This window comes from Empidonax traillii, unplaced genomic scaffold (genome assembly GCF_003031625.1).
Source record: "Empidonax traillii isolate 1590-97213 ecotype Southwest subspecies unplaced genomic scaffold, ASM303162v1 scaffold903:size462939, whole genome shotgun sequence".
NCBI lineage: Eukaryota > Metazoa > Chordata > Aves > Passeriformes > Tyrannidae > Empidonax > Empidonax traillii.
In genome coordinates, this window is record NW_020956096.1 from 366,171 (window position 1) to 386,146 (window position 19,976).

At 49.8% G+C, this 19,976-nt stretch overlaps 2 protein-coding genes across 2 annotated transcripts in view; one reads left to right on the forward strand and one right to left on the reverse strand.

Moving 5' to 3' along the window:
* Positions 1-847, forward strand: part of IFT140 (intraflagellar transport 140) — a 74,387-nt gene extending 73,540 nt beyond the window's left edge. The window contains exon 28 of the mRNA XM_027902733.1: positions 412-847. Coding sequence (XP_027758534.1) covers positions 412-615 — 204 coding nt within the window. The 3' untranslated portion in view covers positions 616-847. The remainder of the gene's footprint in view (positions 1-411) is intronic.
* Positions 848-959: 112 nt separating this feature from the next.
* Positions 960-19,749, reverse strand: TELO2 (telomere maintenance 2). The gene is made up of 20 exons (XM_027902734.1): positions 19,427-19,749; positions 18,800-19,068; positions 18,176-18,244; positions 17,407-17,554; positions 16,939-17,041; positions 16,136-16,204; positions 15,128-15,269; positions 13,788-13,924; positions 12,955-13,043; positions 11,632-11,742; positions 10,955-11,040; positions 10,612-10,703; positions 9,620-9,736; positions 8,618-8,689; positions 7,938-8,108; positions 7,153-7,244; positions 6,324-6,423; positions 5,761-5,825; positions 5,069-5,184; positions 960-2,130 (listed from the first exon to the last, which is right to left on the reverse strand). Exons 1-20 carry the CDS (start codon positions 19,747-19,749, stop codon positions 2,027-2,029), a joined length of 2,475 nt encoding a protein of 824 aa, XP_027758535.1. The 3' UTR covers positions 960-2,026.
* Between the last annotated feature and the right edge of the window lie 227 nt (positions 19,750-19,976).

The following is a 19,976-nucleotide window of genomic DNA, read 5'->3' on the forward strand; positions in this document are numbered from 1 at the left end:
TGTATTTTTCACTTTGTGGGATGAGAAGAGGAAAAGAAAGCTCCCAGGACACAGAGCATAAATGGTGGTAGATTCTTAAGCCTTCCCAGTTATGAGAACAGAGGGTCTGTCTGGGTGAGGGCCTCAGCAATCACACCACACTGCATTTGCCACCTGGCCAGAGAAGAAAGCAAACTATAAAACTGCAGTTATTTGAGGAAATGGTGAATCATTCCTTCAGGGCAGATGTGCCACGCACCCCCAGTGCTCCTGCTGAACTGTGACCTGCTGCTGTGATGGAATGTGAGGATGCCAAGGGCGAGCTCCTCCAGCTGTGCTGCTTAACCTCATTTTTGATGTGCAAAGCACATTCAGTGGATTACTGGGGCCCTGCACACTGCAGCCCTGACAGTGATCTCTGCATTCCTTTAGGCTTACCGCTGCCTGGAAGAGATGCAGAAGAGAATTCCAGCCTCCCACCTGAGCTACTTCGTGTCCCCAGAGACCCTGGAGGCCGTGCTGCGAGGGGCAGGCGTGCCCATGAGCCCAGCTCTGGCTACAGCACACGCCGGCCACGGCAGCGTGGACAACAGGGAGGTGGAAGAAGAAGTGGCTGATGAAGTGGAGGACTCCTGACACTGCAAAGCTGACTTTAATGCCAAGTCAGTTGTTGCACCCTCATTAGGGGTCCCAGATCAGTCACGTACTGCTGTCACAGGGCTTTTTGGTTATTACCAAGGAATTTATTTTTTCTGCTTGGCTGTACAAGCAACAGTACTGGAGTTAATAGGCTCTCTCAAACACAACATACAGACATCCTGTTAAAAAGCTGGTTTTAGTACTGTAATAAATTTGAGACAGAAAAAAACAGAACTGCATTTTCAGGCCTTTTTCTGAATACAGAAAAGAGCTGAGTAACCGAAGTGGAAACTGAGTTGACAAACTTTTCAAGTACAACTTTGATCTATAATTGCTAGAAGCGAGTCAAACTCCCCCTCCTGCAGGCTGAAGGCAGACTTCCCCCCCCAGCCAAAGCTTCTGTATTTAAATACATTAGAGGGTCATGGTGGGGCAGACCACTTACAGACATCTGGGCTAAACCTCAGAGACACGGAATGGCTGGGCTGGAAGCAACCCTGGATGCCTCCTGGTCCAAACCCTGCTCTGAGCAAGTGAAACTTCTTTCTCACTGGGAAGCTCCTTCTCCAAACACCAGTTACATCAAGCCCCTCTGTTCCAGTTATTTGTTCAGATGCAAATTTCTCCCCTGACACAAGCAGGACTGTGAGAAGTGAAGCTCAGTGTACCAGCCAAGGTCCTGCCCACCTCTCAGCCTGTCACCCTGCCCCACCAAGGGGCAGTAATCAGCTCACTCACACATCTCTTACCAACTAGCCCTTCTGCTTAGATGATTTTTCTTTTTTGTGGTTTGTGACTTGCTTCAGAACTTGGGGTGAATATAAAGTTGTTTTTGGAGAAGGGTGGGGAAGAGATTTTAAGGTCAACATCTGAATGTTAGTTAGGTCCAGTACATTTTCAGCAGTTTAGTGTAGCTATCCAGTGTTTGCATCTCATCAGCAGTGCCAGTCCATGCCACCCCTTCCAGGAGCAGGTCAACAGCCGTCACCCCAAACTCTGCTTGCTCAGGGGGACAGGAGCCTTTGGCAGGGGCAGCTCAAAGTGGCAAGAGGCTCTCCCCAGCCCTCCTGTTTCTCTGACAAGAAGGCTCCATGAGATCTTCCCCGTATTTTTAGCTGAGTGCTCAGACCTGCCAGGGTTATAAATAGCTGGGTGGGGGCTGGGGGAGGATGGCAGCACTCGCTGCCTTCCTGCATCTGTACTCGCTGTACCGGATACCAAGAGCTCACTCAATTGGCCTCCACTACAAAGTCCAGATGTCAAGTCAGAGCCGCTGGCTCCCAGCTCAGCACCCTTCCCCCTTCTTCCTCTCCTCCAGCCAGGTGACTGCTGAAGAGGCCCCAGCAGTGCCCGAACACATTCAGCTGGCAAGAGCACGAGCTAAAGGTCACTTCTGTTACCCTTTCAGCTAGGAAGGGACAGCTTCAAGTTTCTTTTTCAGGTTCTCCATTAGCAGCAAGTTCTGCAGGGCCAGCCTCCTGCAGTCCCCGTCAGGATCCTTTTCCACCACATCTGCAAAAGAAGCAGCCACTGTGAGCTGGAAAATGGGAAAAACTGCCCTTAGCACTTCTCACTATCCACTGACAGTCACGGCACTAAACACAACGACATTTGCACCTGGCTGGGCTGGACATCAGCACGTGCAGGACCTGCACTAGGCCTGAAGGCAGAGATGCATGAACTCAATCATCTAAAGCAGCATGAGCTCAGCCCAGCCCTGACTGCCACACAGGACAGTGCTCTGGTCAGTCTTGTAGGAGAAACAAACAGTTGGGTTGAAACACTACAGACACTGTCTGATCTTGGATTCCTCAGGACAACTTCCGTGCCAGAATTTGTGCTTGTGCCCTCGAGCTGCACGTAACCTTCATACAGCTGAGCTACAAGCGTGAATGCAGCTTGTAATTAGAAATCCACTTTCTCCAAAGCCTAAAGTCTCCATTCTGCCATTCCTGCAATTCAGAATGGTCAGTGCTCCCTCCTCAATTTGGGGCCATGCTGCCATTCCAACAGGGAAAGGAGGTAGGCTCCACATTCTCTGTTCTGAGACCAGTCCTCTGATAACCGAGTTCTTCCCCATGCTATGCAGCACGTTAGGGCAGGCATGAGGCTGTTCCCAGCAGCTGTTATTCCAGGGGCCCTTAACAGGCCTGCAAAGTCCCAACCAGGATGCACGCAGGATGTCTGAGCAGGGGAGCCTGGAAGAGCAGGGAGCCTGTGTGAGGATATCCTGTACGCACGAGCTGTGTGCTGGGAGCCCGGCACTGTCAGCCCAAACACATGACTCACGGCCAGGAGCAGGCTATTTATAACAGGGAGAGCTGCCCCAAGCTGCTTCCACACTCCCTCTACAGAAGGCAAAAGGGGAGGTTACGAGGCAGATTGGAACAAGCCCAAAAGCTCCCAGCACTGCTGGTGCTGTTTCTGTTCCATAAGCCTGGACCTGGCACTGCTGACACTGCAGGGGAGGCACAGGGCACCAGAGTATCCTTTGGGCCCTGACAGAAACCACACTTAGCCATGACACAGCTCCAGAGAACTTGCAAGGGGTGGGGAATTCCCTCAAAGGCAGCTGCTGAGGAATCAAAGGAACCATTTCCTAGAAGTGCTTAGGTATTCCCTCCCTCCCCTGGGAAGGATCAGGCTGCTCACCAGTAGGTTCAGCATGGCACTAAGGGCAAGGATGGACAAGTGCAAGGTGGATTCTCACATCTCCCCCCAGCTGAAATGTCCCAAAGCATCCAGTAAGCAGATAGTGCCATGACAGTGACTGAAGTAGTTTCTTAGTCCACGCTGTGAACAGTTCTGGTGGCAGCCCGAGGGCTGAAGAACAGACACAGTCCCAGGGTCACTACAGCAGTCTGTGGAGGCCCTGGTGTAACTACGAACTGGAGCAGATTTGTGGATTTCTACTCAACACTTCACAGATAACATTTCCTATCCCAGTGTTCATCACTGTGCTTTGGCCATGGCAGGAGAAAGGCAGGGCTTTAATCTGAAACCCAAAGCAGCCACGAGGCTCCTGTGCAGGGCAGCTGGTCACTCCCAGCCACAGAACAGCTACCATGTAACACCTCTTGCAAATCTTGTCTGGAGGAGTCATGAAGAAACAGCAAATCCGTGAGCTCAGACCCGTGATTCAGTCACAGAAGTAGGACTCCAGTGTCACACTTGACCTGGAGGATCAGCAGGGAGCACCCAGTGCCTCCCTGTGCAGCCATTTACCAACAAGCTTACAACAAACAGCAAAGGCACAGCCCAAGACGCAGGTGTGTTCCAGGAAGGAGCTCTAGAACCCTTTAAATTGCACTTAGATTGCATCTGACCAAAGGAGGAGTTGAGTTGAATTCCTTAAGGTTTTTGAACGACCCCTACAGCAAGTTTCCCTTCTCTGGTATGACAGCTGTGATCTTGTCCTTGCGCTCATTCCCACCAGGATCAACTGTGCAGTTTTCCTGCAAAAGCACTACACGTAAAGGGATGGCTGTTACACTCCCTACAGCCATGAGAAGCTGCTACCAGTTCTCTCATCCTCCTCCCCCCCCCCCCCCCAAATAACTCAATAAAACCAGCTGAAAATGCATTCCTGAAAGGCTGCACTTGGTAACAGCAGCGCTAACTGCAGAGACAAGCAGATTCCTGAGAGTACACCATGGCATGGGAAAAGTGAACTCCTGGGCCCCACAAGGCAGCTCTTCCTTTCAAAGGGCACAGAGCTCCCCAGCCTGCCAGGATCAGAGCTGGCTCAGTGTCACTTCCTGCTTGCTCCCTGCGGGCAGCCATGCCCCAAGAGAGAGAGCAGTGAAGGACACCAGACAGGGAGTCACAGGAGTCACCTGAGAACAAAGGGGAGGCTTCAGCATTACTCCTCTGTCAGCTCCAGCTCCCTGCAGAACCTCAGCACTGACCTGTGCAGAACCCAAGCACACAGCTTGTGTGGAGCTCGGGTGCATTGGGTGCAGCATTCAAAGTCATCTGCTGTGTTTTGTAGGTTGTTCTTTCCATCAGCAACAGGAAGTGAGAGATAGAGCCATGCTCCTCTTCCTCCTGATTTTAGCACGAACCCCCCTCCTGTGCACGTGGTGTAAATGGGCCATGCAAGCCTTGTGTGTCACTTCTGGCCAAAATCACTGCCTGGTGTAACAGGCAATGTGACAATACTTCCTGCAGCTCTCAGAGAGAGAAGGGGGGGCCAGAATACTTCTGGGGATTTTTCTGGTTGGCCTGTGAGGACGGCCATGGTTTGAAATGCCACACACAGCTCTTGCCTCATGCCTCAAGTACCTGCGTACTCCACCCCTGCAGCATGCAGGGTGCTCTGCCACTTGCTGATCATGCAAATCTCAGGTGCACAAGGCCAGGGCATCACTGCTGCCCTCACAGTCGAAGAGATGCTGCACACAGACCGCACACTAACCAGAAAAGCACTGGTGTACCCCACATGTCTTACCTCCCAGCCAGGACTGAGTCTCCAGCAGCTCCTCTGTCATGTCTGCCAGGAGCAGCTCTGCAGGGACACTGAGGAGCAGGGAGGAGATACAGGACAAGAGGCCCTGGCGCACATACCTGTGGAGAAGAACTGGTTAGAGCCTGCACCTTGATTTTCTCACCTCAGGAGCTCTTCAGTTTCAAAAGGTATGATGACTTATTGCCACATTCCTGCTGATTAGGGGTGTAATCATGCACCAACTGGCAGGGTGCCCACATCCAGAGCCCTTGCCATGATGTGGTGCAGGAGTCTGACATAACTGAGAGCCCTGGACAAGTCTGAGATCAAACCAAACACTGGATGGTTACAGCCTTTTGGTTACATGTCTTAATTCCTTTCCAAGGCTGAATGCTGGAATTGAATCTAAAGTTTTCTGAGCTCCCTGAGTAAACACAGATGAAACTATCACTTGGACAGGTGGTCAGGAAATTTGTCAAGCTTTCTACAGGTAATGGCTGTGCTGCCACACTAGCAGACACCAGCCAAGTTCATGTGTTGGTCTGGCATTAGACTCAGCTGGAGGAGAGCAGAGAGTTAATGCATTAAGTCTCTGACACCCTGCGTCAGGTGCTAGTCTTACACAAAGACAGACCATGGCTGGAGGCTGGCTCACAGCTGATCAGAAATGAAAGTACACAACTACAGTAACTCACGAGTCCACGTGGAAACGCAGAGTCCAAACAAACTCCAGCAGTGCCTTTCCCATTGCTGTCACTGCCTGCAAAAGAGGATTGTAACAGCACTGAACACCTTCCTATCCACACCACCCCCCAGAGTCACAGCGTGTCCTGATCTGGAAGGGACCCAAAGATCATCAAGTCCAACCCCTGCCCCTGCAGAGGACACCCCATCAATCCCACCCTGTGCCTGGGAGCATTGACCAAATGGTCCTTGAACAAAGGCTTTGTAAAGATCAGGGCTACAATCAAATGTATTTTACAGATGAGGAAACTTTGGCAGCAAAGTGAAATAATGTGCCCAACCCCCCAAAGCAGCTGACATCTTTTCTACAAGAGGTAAAACAGAGTGCAGGGGTGGGGCTTGAAGCCAGTGTCTCTTTTCTGACCGATGTGCCCCAGCCCCTTTCCCAACTTGTCAGCCCACACAACCCAGAGTTGCTGCCAGCCCAGTGCAGCAGGCCCCAGAGCACTGCTGTTCCAGAAGGCACCCGGAGTTCCCAGGCTGGAAGTCTGCCCCGCCCTCTGCCCTTCCTTACCACAGTGTTGACAGCCAAGTACATCAGCACTGCTAAAGTGTGCACCAGCCTTCCGAGGACCAGCTGATCTTCCCCCAGGAGATCAAACGTTGTCAAAGGCCTGCAAGGGCAAGACACAAGAGTCTGTAGCAGGGAGAAGGCTGATCAGTGCATCTTTGGAACAGCTGGGGAGTTATGGAGGGGGAATTGTCCCCCTTAAGCCTGAATCCCTACAACAGTCATTATACAGTCACTACCAGCTTAACACAGCCCACAGGTGTTTGCTCTCACGTTTTACCCCAGACCAGTATCTCCCACAGCAACATTCTCTACTCTTACAGCAGCTATCACACATTTTACTAATAGGCTTTACTTGGAAAAACCTGCAGGCAAAAACGGCCCTCTCTGCCATACCCTTACAACTGCTATTATCATGGATTATCCTGATTATCATGGAATTGATCACTTGTCCTTAGGTTAGCAAAGACTGAAGGGACTGACCATGTCCTGTGTCCTATACAGGCTCAACCTGAGACAGAGTTAACTTTGGTTCCAGACTTCAGTGTGAGTGGTTTGTGTGAACCTCCCACAGTGGAGGCTCAGCCAAGACAACTGGTGTGGTGCTGCCAAAATCGTTTGTCTGTAAGATTATCCCTCATGATGGATCTTATTTCTGCAGGGTCCCACACACTCCTGCCCCACAGGCCTTCCCAAGCTTTGTGAATGACCCCGGTGTCAGTGCTGTGTCACTGGGCTCCTGCACAGCTGCTGCTGCTCTGAGGAAAGAGAACAAGCAGAAAGGTTCACTCTGGCAGCTGCCACACCCACACCCCAGGGTGTTCACACTCACCTGTCAAAGTGCTGGATCAGTGGAAAGAAGAAGTGCCCAGCAACAGGACTGAACTGGTTTGGGCTGGAAGCTGGTTCCACGAGACACTGACCCTGTCCAAGAGGAAAAAAATGAAGTCTAGACACAAGATGCAGCACCCAGCTCTTCCACTTCACTGGACACTGCCATGACAACAGATTCCTTGCAGCCAGCCCATTGCCAGCCACTGCTTGTAGACCCATGGCTATCAATTTCCTGACTGGATTGCTCACTTCCCACTTCAGATCCTCTCCACAGCTAAACATTTCAGTACAATATAGCTCAATACTGCGGGGTTAGATATAAGGAACAGGAACATGCAAGGGGTAAAGGGTTTTGCAAAGCATACTCTCCAGGCTGAACCACAGGGGAATTCTGGGAACTAGGAAACTGTCATCAGTTTATCTCTCTGGAAAATAGGAAGGCTGAGGCAGTCCAGTCCAGAGGCAGCTAGCCTGGGATCTGGGAGGTGCAGTCACAGCTCCCTGCAGTGGCCAGACAAGCTCAGAACAGCCATCCCTTTAAAGCCAGGTAAGCAGTTCCAGGATTATTTTCCTCTCCCTGCTGGGAGAGGGCTGCAGGAGTTGGTACTCTGCACCAAAAAATTCAGCCAGATACTACTTATTTACATTAGAAGTTATAGAGTTTTTCCTTTGGATCGGGCCCACTTCCATAGGTTTTTCCTCTTTCCAGACAGAACTACAGCAGCTCTGAGTGCCCCTATTTTTGCTGGATTTGACCTTAGTTTGTTTCTGCCCTGGCCTCACCGTAGCAAACCTCCGAGTCTTGCTTTTGATCCTCTCATCAACAATTCTTCTCCAGTCCTTAGAACTGTCACTTCCAGGAAGGAGCTGGATACGAGGCTTTTGGGTATCAGAATCCTTGGGCTTCCCATGGAGTTTGGGACAGGACAGTTCCTGAGCTGCCAAAACCAGTACCTGGATGAAACAGATGTTCAGTGTAAAAGGGTAACTCCTACGGAACAACAGTCCCCTGCACCCCAAACTGACAGAAGCAACAAGGCAGAAAGGCACAACAGGTTTAGAGTGAAGAACAGCAGGGAACTGAACCCCAACAGCCACCTGGCTTCGAGGCACTGGCCAAGCACTGGTCACTGAGCCCTGAACCAGAGCAGTGGCTCCTTTGTCAGACACAGGTGTGGAAGGAGGCATGGGCAGATTGTCCTTCAGAAAGGAAGACAGAACAGACTGATGAAGGGAAGGAAAACTGTGGCTTCTCCCAGGCAAATGCCCAACACATGCTCTGCATTCTGTGGGGAGGGATCCCCGTGTCATGGAGTGTAGCGGGGTTAGGAATGAGAGGGGAATGCCAGGCACAAATACAAACTTAAGAGATTCCTCTGCCTCCTCCCACGAGGAATGAAAGGTAACCCCACTGCACCTCAGCACTGGTGCAACAAAGGGAAGTGGGAAGTGAAAGCACTCACATCAAGGATGTCCATGCGCTGACGGAGACTGTAGTTGAGAGAGTAGAACTGGGAGATCAAGTACTTTGAGACCTGTACAGAAAAATCAGGGTACAGTGAACGTAGACCCAGGCTGGAAACAACTCCCTACTAACTCTAAACACATTTCATTTCACAGGGCCCTCTTCCTGTGAAGTAACAGCAGGCCTCCAAGAGAAGGGAGGAGACATGCTCTGTAAACAGGGGAAATTCAGACACTTCCAGATTCTCCCAGAGGAAGTAAATGGCACATGGGGTTTTGTAATTTTTCTGTTCCTTCTATGCAGAGGTATCCAAAAAACTGCCATGGGAGCTAGGAGACCTCATTGTGGCCTCTCTGTACTTAAAGAGAGTTACAGGAAAGATGGAGGGAGGCTTTTTACGAGGATGAAGGGTAAGGGTGTTAAACTGGCAGAGGATAGATCTAGATTGGATGTAAGGAAGAAATTCTTGGCTGTGAGAGTGGGGAGGCCCTGGCACAGGTTGCCCAGAGAAGCTGTGGCTGCCCCATCCCTGGAAGTGTCCAAGGCCAGGTTGGACAGGGCTTGGAGCAACCTGGGCTGGTGGAAGGTGTCCCTGCCCATGGCAGGGGGTGGGATGAGGTGAGCTTTAAAGGTCCCTTCCCATTCAAACAGTTCTGTGATTCCATGATTACAATCACCAGTGAAGCCTTTCTCTACAGAAGCCCTTTGTGCCTCAGCTCCCCTCTATATGTCACCCTCAGTACAAGCCCTTATCTGATCTGCCTTGTCAGGTACACTCTTACCAACAGCCTCAAACAGTCCCTCCACTCTGACGGTTTTCTCTTTCCTCTTTTTCAGTCATTCGTTGCAGATTCTTCAGCTGCATAAATGTCAGACCTGATCTACCTGTTCTACCCACTGACAGGAGAGTTGCATCTATCAAACCAGCAAGAGACTTCAGCTGCTTCCAGTTTTTGCCTGTGCCTCAACTGAAAAAAAGAAAGCAGCAAGAAGGACTCACAGGTATTGGATCTGTGGTTAAAACAGCGACCTGAGCTCTCTGACGGAGCTCCACAAAGCCTTCAATGCAGTTTTTCTCCTCCAAATGCAGTAATATTTTTGCCAGCTCCACACTAACCTGCTCAAAACATGAAAAAAGGAATCAAATCTCTGATGGTGGAAAGTTTCCCCCCTCATAGGATTTACACACCATTTCTAATGTTTAAAAAAGACATTCCATATAGGCAACATGTCCATCACTTAGGAGGGAGAGAAAACACATTAAACCAAATGACAGACTTCTCAAAACCCTGAGCAACCCCCCTGTCTGCCAATTCTCTGTCCAGATTCACTTAAGCTTTTTGGAGAAGTGGTGGCATCATGATATAGGACAGCTGATGGGTTAAAGGGTACAGGACCACACCCCTTCCCTTTCTCAGCCTGTGTCTCTGCCACCTTCACGTGTTCACTAGCAGGTGGTGGTGAGGATTCTTTGCACAGTGACCTTGTCCCAGGCTCCTCTCACCTCAGCTTCTCATCTTGACCATACAATCCATCTATTCCCCTCAGAAGACATTATGCTTCTACAAGCAAAAGGGAAAGCCATTTGATTTTATCTCCCTTTTTGTTAGGGATTAACAATTAAATTGAATTTAAATTCAAAATCCAAAATGGTTGCTCTGTAATCTGCATTTCTGATGTTTTTCCTGCCCAGCACAAAGCATGGAGCTTCCTCATAGAGGCCAGCTCTCCTTGCAGCATGTTTCATTCTGAGTGCTGGAGCTGCTGGATACCATGGGGCTGCCACCACCTTTGCTGCTTCTTTGTGCTCCAGAGCCTCACCTTCAAGGCAACTATTTCCATCTATTTCCCTTCCCAAGCTGGAAGCTTGGGAATGTGTACCTTAAACCCAGGTACACATTAGCCTAGCCTGCTGTTCCATTGGCACATTTTTCTCCTCATGACAGCCCTCTGGTATTGCAGCCCACTGGTAACCTGGTCCTGCTACTTCACCTCTCTTGTTGCTGCTGGATTCCTCCGAATCAAGCTCTCAAGAGCCTTGACTGTAGCCTCCCATTTGTCCACATCTTCAGATCCTGTCAGAACTGAAGGTAACCAAAAGATAAACAAAAGTTATTAAGTTGCCTGTGCTTGGTGTACATACCCCAGCTTCCTGCTGCCAATCCTTTGTCCTGGTACAGGCAGGTACCACTGACCCAGCATCAAGAACTTAACTGAAACTACTCAGAAATCCTACAGCTTCCTCAAATTAGCTCAGAAAAAATTAAGCTACCCAGAGATCACTCTCCCCTCACCTGGTAAGAAACAGATAAAAACTCAGCGCAAAATCTCCTACCTTCAATGCAGTCTCGGATGTACACAGGAGCCTTCATCTTCAGCTCTTTGTCCTCTGACATGTCATAAGGAACGAGGTCGTCATCACTGGAAAACAAATAAAGGCAGGGGTTTGTTCATGGGGTGCAGATGTTCTGGCTTTCCCCAGTTAGACACAAAGAGAAAGAACCAGCACATACACTGTCATAACACCACCACTCCTGTATCACCCAGCAGCACTGCTGAAGCCTGGCCTGAGAGGGTCCTTAGGAATTCTAGGAATTTCTGAGGGAAAGAGCAGTTCTGTGACCAGATCTGCAACTGGATCTCCTGGTCCAGGGCAGGAAGGAGTCAGGTGACCAAGAAGCTGGCTCTTGAGATTTCTTTATTTATTGACATATTTCTTTATATAGTGACAGAATAAGGCAGGTTCACTATTAAAATTATCCCCAATTTCCAGGAAACATGTATCTAAGTCAAATGGAATAAATATGGTGGTTGTACACAATGTGGGCTGTGCTTAATTTATCGACTGACATACTTGTGTGCAATTTCCCATGCAAAGCCCTGCTCTGCTGCAAATCACTCAGCTGAGCAAGGTCAGAAATCACATTTGCCAAGAAATGCAGGTACGGATAGCTCCCTTCTCCTCACATCTGCCATTTATTTTCCATTTCCTCCCAGTTTCTTGCTCCATACCTGTCAAGCTCAGTATCTGACTCCTCATCTGGCATCACAGGGGCTGCTGCCTGGGATTTCTTGTTGTTTTCTGGTACCGATGGCAGTGCAGCCCCTGCTTTCTCACTCCTGCTGCAAGGAACAAGAATTTTTTTCAATGAACATAGTAACAGTCCTTTACTCATAAGGAAGAAACTCCCCACCCCACCAACCTCTGGTGCCTGAACAGAACAGCAGATAATTATTCCTGCTGCAGTCTCACAGCCAGCTTGGCAGGAGAAAAGTCCTGGGAAGGGAGAAAAGCAGAATCTCTTCACAGAAGAGCAATGAATAACAAAAGTTAAGCTGGCTCATCTGCTGTGTTCCCTACACTTCCCTGTACCTGGGACTGCTAAGGAAAGGCTGTGATAGCCAATCCCACTGGCCTGCACCAGATTTGGAGCTGTGAATGAAACCGAACTGACAGTGGGTTTAGATGGGATATTGCAAAGAAATTCCTGGCTGTGAGGGTGGGCAGGCCCTGGCACAGGTTGCCCTGAGAAGCTGTAGCTGCCCCATCCCTGGAAGTGTTTAAGGCCAGTTTGAATGGGACTTGAAGCAACCTGGGATAGTAGAAGGTGCTCCTGCCCATGGCAGGGGGGTGGAAGGAGGATTAAGGTCTCTTCCAACCCAAACCATCCCATGATTTTATGAAATGGGACAAAACCATTTTTAACTAGTGCTAATAGGATGACTGGAATAACTGAGAATATTTTTCCTGTGTCTGTGTATTTCTGTGGACTTTGGCATTGTCCTTTCATCTCTCTGCTTCTCAAAAGCTGTCTCTAACAGCTGTCTGTGCTGCTCATGCCCTGGAACAATACATGTTTTGTACTCCCCTGGAGTGCTTTGGGGGTGCCCCTGGAGGGCACCTTCATCTGCTAACAACATTGAAGTGCTTCATTCCTCTGCTGATCAAACTGAGTGTTGCCAAGAGCCTCAGCAGATGCCCTGGAAGTTCAGAGCGCTGACAGATGCAGCAGATTTTTGTCACAGATGGGGGCACATGGCCCAAATGTCACATCTCCAAGATGCAAACAGAAACCCTTTTGATGGCACCCAGGGGCACAACAAGAGCCTTGCACCACAGGTTCACCACATGCACCTATCAAACAGGATATTTTAATACATGCTACCATTTGAATTATGAATTTAATGTAACTACACTGCACTGTAAGAAGAAGGTACATTATAATGCTTAAGAATATATAAAACATCTTGAATACTGTACACAGTTCTCGCTTGTAACTCCAAAAAGGCATGGAGAAGGGCAAAAAGATGGCATGAATAGTAGCCATAACTTACTCATCATCTGGAAGGTTGGGGACAACACACAGTGATGGAGTTGGCACCAGAAGGGACTTCAGTTCTCTTGTTTCATCGTCTTCTTCATACTAGATATTCAGAAAAACTGTTGCTGCACTCTTTACTTACTGCAAATATGCCCAGCATACATTTCACCCTGTACTGCACGTGGACCATGAGCAGATGAATCCCCACCAATCCCATTTGCTTCAATCCCTGTGCTGCCAGCAGCACTGCATTTATTCTGCATATGTCATCTTTGTCCCTGTATTTAACAGTAGTACCTGATCACACCTTGCCTGAATGTAACTTTCACCTTTAAGACATTTAATAAATGGCAATGTGACACGAGGGATTTTTAAAGGCTTTTAAAGAATTAATGTGATTTAATCAGATAGGTCACAAAAACTCGACTGGAAAGAACAGAGTATGTATCTCCATATCAGTCTTGAAAATCCCAGCTCAGAGCAAGTCTTCCCACCATGTCAGGGACTAAATGCTCACTACTGGGTTAGGTTTGAAGTTCCTTCTCAATTCCTATGGGCCAGATTCTGATTCCCTCATACAATATGGTAAACTTCTTTTATTACCAACAGTTTACTCTGAACTCTGCAGCTTGCAGGAGTGCAGACTGCACTCCTGAGGTCACCCTCAGCCACCCGACCATTTCCTATACAATTGTCTTTTGTAAACAGAGATCCTCTCTTTTTGAAGGTGTTGCTGCCCCTCCTTATTTCCAATAAAAGAAGTGCTAAAATGCCCTGATCACGCGGTTCAAAGCTTTTATTTCTGATAAGCCCCACCCATCAGTCAAATTTAATTCAAACTTTCACCTCAAACTTCAGGACAGGCCCCTCCGTGTTTATCCTGGAGCTGATGCTCTCTGCCACCACCATTCCCAGCCGCCGGAGCTGTGGCAGACTGCTGTCCAAGTGGCACTTCACACCCTCCAGCATGCTCGTGAGGAGCTCTGCAGAAACCAACCAACACATGGGGCATAAAACAGTGACAGAAATGAACACCCAGCTCTCCCGAGAGCAGCTTTACCCACTCACCACCCAGTACTGAATAGAAATAGCCCATGGACTGTGCCTCCCCACTCTGCAGGGGCAGCACCAGCACAGGAGGCCCACGCCCTTCCACGGGGTACAAAGGCAACAAAACATCAGAATATATTCTCAAATGGCAATATTTTGTTTTTCACTGAAACACAAAAAGGATGGTAGGTCAAGTCAATTGTTAGTTTGGTTTTAGAGTGCTTTGAAGTCACTTAAATAAAAAGCCACGTTTTGAGGAAGCTACAGGTTCTGAGCAATACAATCAGAGAGAGAGATTTCCCCAGCCACTTGGGTAAGTTCAGACAAGCAGATGACACAAGTATTTCTCAGCCCACAGAGGATGCTGGTTGCCAGCTTTACCAGGCAGGCTTACTACTGTCAGACTGACCTCCATCTCAGAAAGTTTACCTTTTCAAAAGCTGTCAGACAAAAAAACTGACTATAAAACTACAGTACTGTAAGTACATATCAGGTCACTTATTCACCTAAAGAACAGTTAATTCTAGAATGAAAGAGAGGAGCAAGCCTTTGCACACCCCATAAGCCACACACACAGAGAAGTAATTCTAGACATTGTACAGCACTTCATTGCAACAAAAGCAGAGATTTCGAACCAGGACCCCAGTGAGCTGCACACCGTGAGAACACTGAACAGGAGGCCTGTGCCAGTGACTCACCATCCCTGCTCAGCTCAGGAGAGGGAAGCAGTGACACAGAGAAATGCAAATGGACATTCAGACACCAACCAAACCCTCAGATACCTTCCTCAGCCCTTCTGGAGCTGTACCCATGCTCCAAGGTTAAACCTATAAATCTCAAATCACACCAGTCCCAGAGTCAATCCTTGTTTTCCTGTGACAAAACCCTGGGGTTCCTAAACCACTGCTAGGTAAGAACCCTAGGGAAAAGATAAGCTTCTCCAATTCCATAACTTAAAGCCATGCACTCAGAATTATATAATGTCCATGCAAAAGAGGATTCCAGCAGGTTGCCCTGTTTGCCAAGGACAAGGTGGGACCACTGTGCTTATCCACAGATCAGAACAAGGTGTTTTTCTGCTCCCAGTAAGACTCTCTGCTAAACAAATCCAAGCTCTGCTTCTCACAGGACCTCACCTTGTCTGCAGCTCTCGATTTCAGGCTCCTTCAGGTGGGAGAGGCAGATGAGGATGGCCTTGCTAATGTACAGCTGCTGCTCAGGTGGGGAGTGTTTCACAGCACTGCTGCTGCCCCAGGTCTCCAGCAGCTCCTGCAGCACCTGAATCAGAGAATTCAGGTTGGCCTGAAATGGATCTTTTCTACACAGCAGTTATTTCTTGAAGCACATTTTTACTTTCCCTACAAACAGAGCTAACTTTGTGTTTCAGGGTCCAAAGCATACTGTGTTTGACCACCTGAGAACTCCACTTGATCTTCATTTAAGATATTGTAAAATATAATGGGGTTTTAAATTTAAAAGTGATAAATGTTTATTTCTGATAAATAAATACTATATGCAAAGCATTATGTATTATTGTCAAAACCCAGTATGATAGCATATTGTTTTATCTGGTTTTAGTCCAATTTTAAATAGCTTTCAGTATTTCCAGATCATTTTAGAACATGTAACCAGTGGAAAAAAAGTTATTTGACAAAATGGCAGAGATTTCCAGATACACAAATTTCACAGAAGTTCCATCACACTGCTGACTTGGAGAGGAAAAATATCTGCCATCCCCACTGAGGAAAATGTAGATGAGAGAGATTCTGAAGCATCGACCATTTGGCACACAGACAGCCCTCCACCAACTCGATTGCTTGCTGCCACCTGCCCAGCCACACAAACAGGGTGAGAGAGGAAGCTGAGGAGGACAGAGGACATGGAACATCAGTCAGAATCCAAACCTCATTAGTTTTGCTAATTTACCAGACAATTTACCCGTTAAATATGAAAAACTAATGCCAGCAGTGCAGTAAGCTTTGATTTGTGTACCGCTGTTTACTTGTGATGTGTTAGGGCTTCCCTCACTCTCATCAACAGCAACCAAAGGGTCTTGGAGGAGTCCCAGAACTGTGCACCCCCCAGACACGCAGAGCAGAGTGTTCTCCATCAGACACCTCATCAGGGACACTGGTGATCCTCACCCTGAGCAGCAGGGCCCGCCGGAGGCTGTCCAGGGACAGGTACCCGAGGAGGTTCTGCAGCACCGCTGTCTGCAACGACAACCACGGCTCTTGCTTTAACTGGCCAAGAAGCTGTCACCCAACACACACAGGGCTGCGTTTTTACTACATTAACCTTCATTCTGATGACATTCAGAGACAGAAAAGTAAGCAAATTTTAAGAAACAACCCTATGCAGTTGCTGATGAAACACATGGGAAAGCATGACAGGAATCCAACACAGTGTTTTCACCAACAAAACCAGCACAGTCCCAGGCAAACACAGAACTCATCAAGTCTAGAGAACATCTCTCACAATAGTATGAGCCACAGAACACTTCCTAACACCTCATGACAAACTCAGGTGCACAGGAAGAAAACCGACAGTCCTCTCCTCATCTCTGTTATCTAATTCTTATCCCCGAGGGTGGGTCATGGCTGTTTCAGTCTCCTCTTTCAGATTCTAAATAACTGAATGTCTCCAGCTCCCCAGAACACTGAAACCATGTGCAAACAACCACCTGGTTCCAGAGGAGGAGGACAGTAATTCTGCCAATCTCCATCAACCCTGAGCACGTGAATTCCATGATTTCAAAGCAGCCATTCACCACTCTCTCCTCATAACCCTCCCCTGTCAGTAAACAGCTGCACACATGTGGACACACTGAGGGCTCATTTTGGAATAAATTCATCTTACTCAGGAAGAGTAACAGCTTAGCTAAAAAATCCCATCAGCACTGGGGAAAACCAGCCCCTCCTGCAGAGCTGTTCCCCACAGTCCTCACCGTGTGGCCATACTGCAAGAGCAGCACCTTCTGCGTCACCACAAACTGAGCCTTCCTGTTCTTCACAACCAGGTTCCCCAGCAATCTGGACAAGGCGTCTGCCCTAACAAGACAGGTCAACAACAAAAATCAGGGATCCATGTAATTGCTGTCATGCTACTCCTAATCATAGGAAAAACTGAGAGCAGCTATTGGCAACCAAGTCTCTAGAACACCTCTAAAAACTTAGTGATCCAGTGATGGCAAAGACTGTTTTTCCACTGCAGGCCACAGTGCAGATCCTTAAGGACTGGTATAGGTTCTACCTGAGAGGCAAAAATCAACTACTTTACCCCTTGAGTCTCTCAGGAAATGTCACTGTAAAAAACCACCTACACAAAAACAGCACCTTTCAGACACTGATTGTGCAAGTATTTGTGACAAAATCCCAGCCTTTGCTCTGGATCAGGGAGAAAGCAGAGCTCTTACCCAGGTGCTCTCTGGACAAAGCCAAGGACCACTGGCTCCATCCAGCGCTCTGGCACACACTCCACCAGCCGCCAGCAGATCCTCTGCCAGATGCAGTCTGACTGGGTGAGCTCCGTCAGGTGGGGCACCAGAACACCCAGAACTTCCTCTGCAGCAGAAGAGAAAACACTAAATACCCCAGGAGGGCAGGACGGGGGCAACGGACTCGAGGTCAGCCTGCAAATTTCAATATCAAAAAATGCAACATACAGTTTGCAGTTCTAAACTGCTCCTGTAGTAGAAATCACAGAAGAGAATCATGGAATCACTTACGCTGGAAAAGTTAAGAACATTGAGCCCAACAATAACCCAGCAGTGCCAAGGCCACCACTAAACAATGTCCCCAAGTGCCACATCCACAGAGCTTTTAAATCCCTCCAGGGATTTAGTGACTCCACCATTGCCCTGGGTAGCCTGTGCCAGGGCCTGAAGTTTCTCCTAAAATTAAGTTTAAACCTCCCCTGGCAGAACTCGAGGCTGTTTCATCTTGTCCCTCTCCTTGTTCCCCGGGAGCAGACTCCGACCCCCATCCTGAGTCTCCTCCTGATGAGGATGTTCTCCCCTTCAGTTTTTAAGAGCAGAGGGCAGCCTGTGCAGCCCAGCTCAGGACAGCTCCGAATCAACTGGTCAGCGTCCCACTCCTTCCATTGGTCACCATCACAGTCATCCTCCCACACTAATACATTAAAACACTTTCCCTCTCCCCAGAAGAGCATTGTAAAACACTCACTTTGCCTTCCATGAACACACACCTTCCCCAGGACATGGGAAACAAAAGAGATGGAGCAGTCCAAGCCACCTGGGATAAGAGACAGGAGGAGCTTAACAAGCACATCACCAGCATCCCCCAACCAACCTCCAGGAAGAAGTGCAGAAACTTCTGAAAGCGCTGAAGCCTGAAAACACAGATTAACTTCTTCTCTTCAAGCAGCATCTCTTCCTCCCTCCACCACCTGCCTTCAGGCACAAACCAGCACTCGGTATTGTTTACACAGTGACAGGCAGAAGGCTAAAGCAGCTCAGTCTCCCTTTTAACACGAAGGTAACAAAGCCACTGGTTTATCAGCACCATTTAAATCTCTCGTACAATTCCCTCAGCGCATACCAAGTGACCCCAACCAAGCTTTAGCAACAGATACTGCTGTTAAATCACTTGTAGAGTTACTGCTTTCAGCGAGATTTCAAAAGGCCTCGCCTATTTTCCTCATCCCTAGGATCTTATGCTTTTAGGATAGCCTGAAGGAGAAACGTGATGCTCTGCAACTCATCATCTGTATTTCAAGCAGCAGCCAAGGGGTTCATGCACAAAACATTTCTTCAGAAAAGTCATCCCTACGGCACAGTCCTTCCTTACCTCGCAGAGATTCGGAGATCTTCTGCAGCACCTGGAGAACTGCAGTGCCCAGGAGAGGGAAGTAGTTCTGTGGGAAGAACACTGGCGGGTTCTTCCCCTGGAGGCTGTTGCTGACGTGCTCAGGCAGACACACGATCCTGCCGAGCAGGGCGTCCTGCGACTCCGGGGCCCCGCCGTGCTGACACGCGTCCCACAGCAGCGCCCGCAGCCGCCCCTCCCGCACGAACCGCTCCAGCAGCGCCGCCGCCTCCCGCGGAGCCAGCCCGGGGCTGCAAGGGAGAGACGGCTCTGAGGCCCTGCCCCTCGAATGGTACAAATGAGAGGCGCGAACAACTGCTCTTCACTTGTGGTCTCACCACTGAAACGCCGCTGCTCTGTTACAATGAATTCTACAAAAAATCAAAGTTAAAACCAAAGCGGTTTTAATCCCTTAGTATCGGCGGTTTCCTCGGCTCTAAACGCTTCAGCACATTCAATAACCAGGCCCGAGGGAGCCCCGTGACTGCGGGACGCCCCGTACCGCGTCTGGGCTGTGCGGGGCTCAGGGCAGCGCGAGGGCTGCCCGTGCCCACCCCATCCCCGGCGGGCACCCCAGACCCCCGCCCGGCCTCGGGGGACCGCACTGACCCCGCGGAGCCGAGCGCCTCCAGCAGGACGCAGAGGGCGAGGCCGGGCGGGCCCTCGAGGAAGCAGCGCTGCCACTCGCCCTCGGGCCGCGCCGCGCCGGGCGCCCGGGCCAGGCTGCGCAGAAAGGCGCCGAACTGCGCCCGCTCCCGCTCCCCGAGCGCGGCCGGGCCGCCCGCAGCCGACAGAGCGGAGAGCACCGTGCCCAGCGCCGCCGCCGGGCCCTCCGCGGTCCCCGCCGGGCTCTCCGCGGACCCCGCCCGGCCCAGCGCCACCACCGCCCTGCGCAGGGCGAGCTCCAAACCCGGCCCCGGCCCTGCCGCCATCGCGCTGAGGAAGCGGCCTCGCCCTCGCCCGCCCTCGGCGGCTGCCAATCAGCGGCGCCCGAGCGCCTCAGGCACAGCCAATCAGCGGCGCCAGCCCTGTAGAGCTGCAGACAAGCCCCGCCCCCGTGAAAGAGCCCGGCGCGGCTGCGCTGAGGGAGGGACTCAGAAGGATCACCGAGTCCAGCCCTCAGCCCTGCACAGACAGTCCAGGACAGACCCCAGCAGTC

Bases quoted from the DNA above. Each gene is read 5' to 3' on its own strand.
- TELO2 (XM_027902734.1), bottom strand. From the start codon at position 19,749: ATGGCGGCAGGGCCGGGGCCGGGTTTGGAGCTCGCCCTGCGCAGGGCG. The intron at 6,424-7,152 runs GTGAGTGTGAAC...TTGCCCTTGCAG, and splicing joins CTGATCCAGCACTTTGACAG to GCCTTTGACAACGTTTGATC. The intron at 2,131-5,068 runs GTAAGACATGTG...CTTCTTTTGCAG, and splicing joins GACTCAGTCCTGGCTGGGAG to ATGTGGTGGAAAAGGATCCT.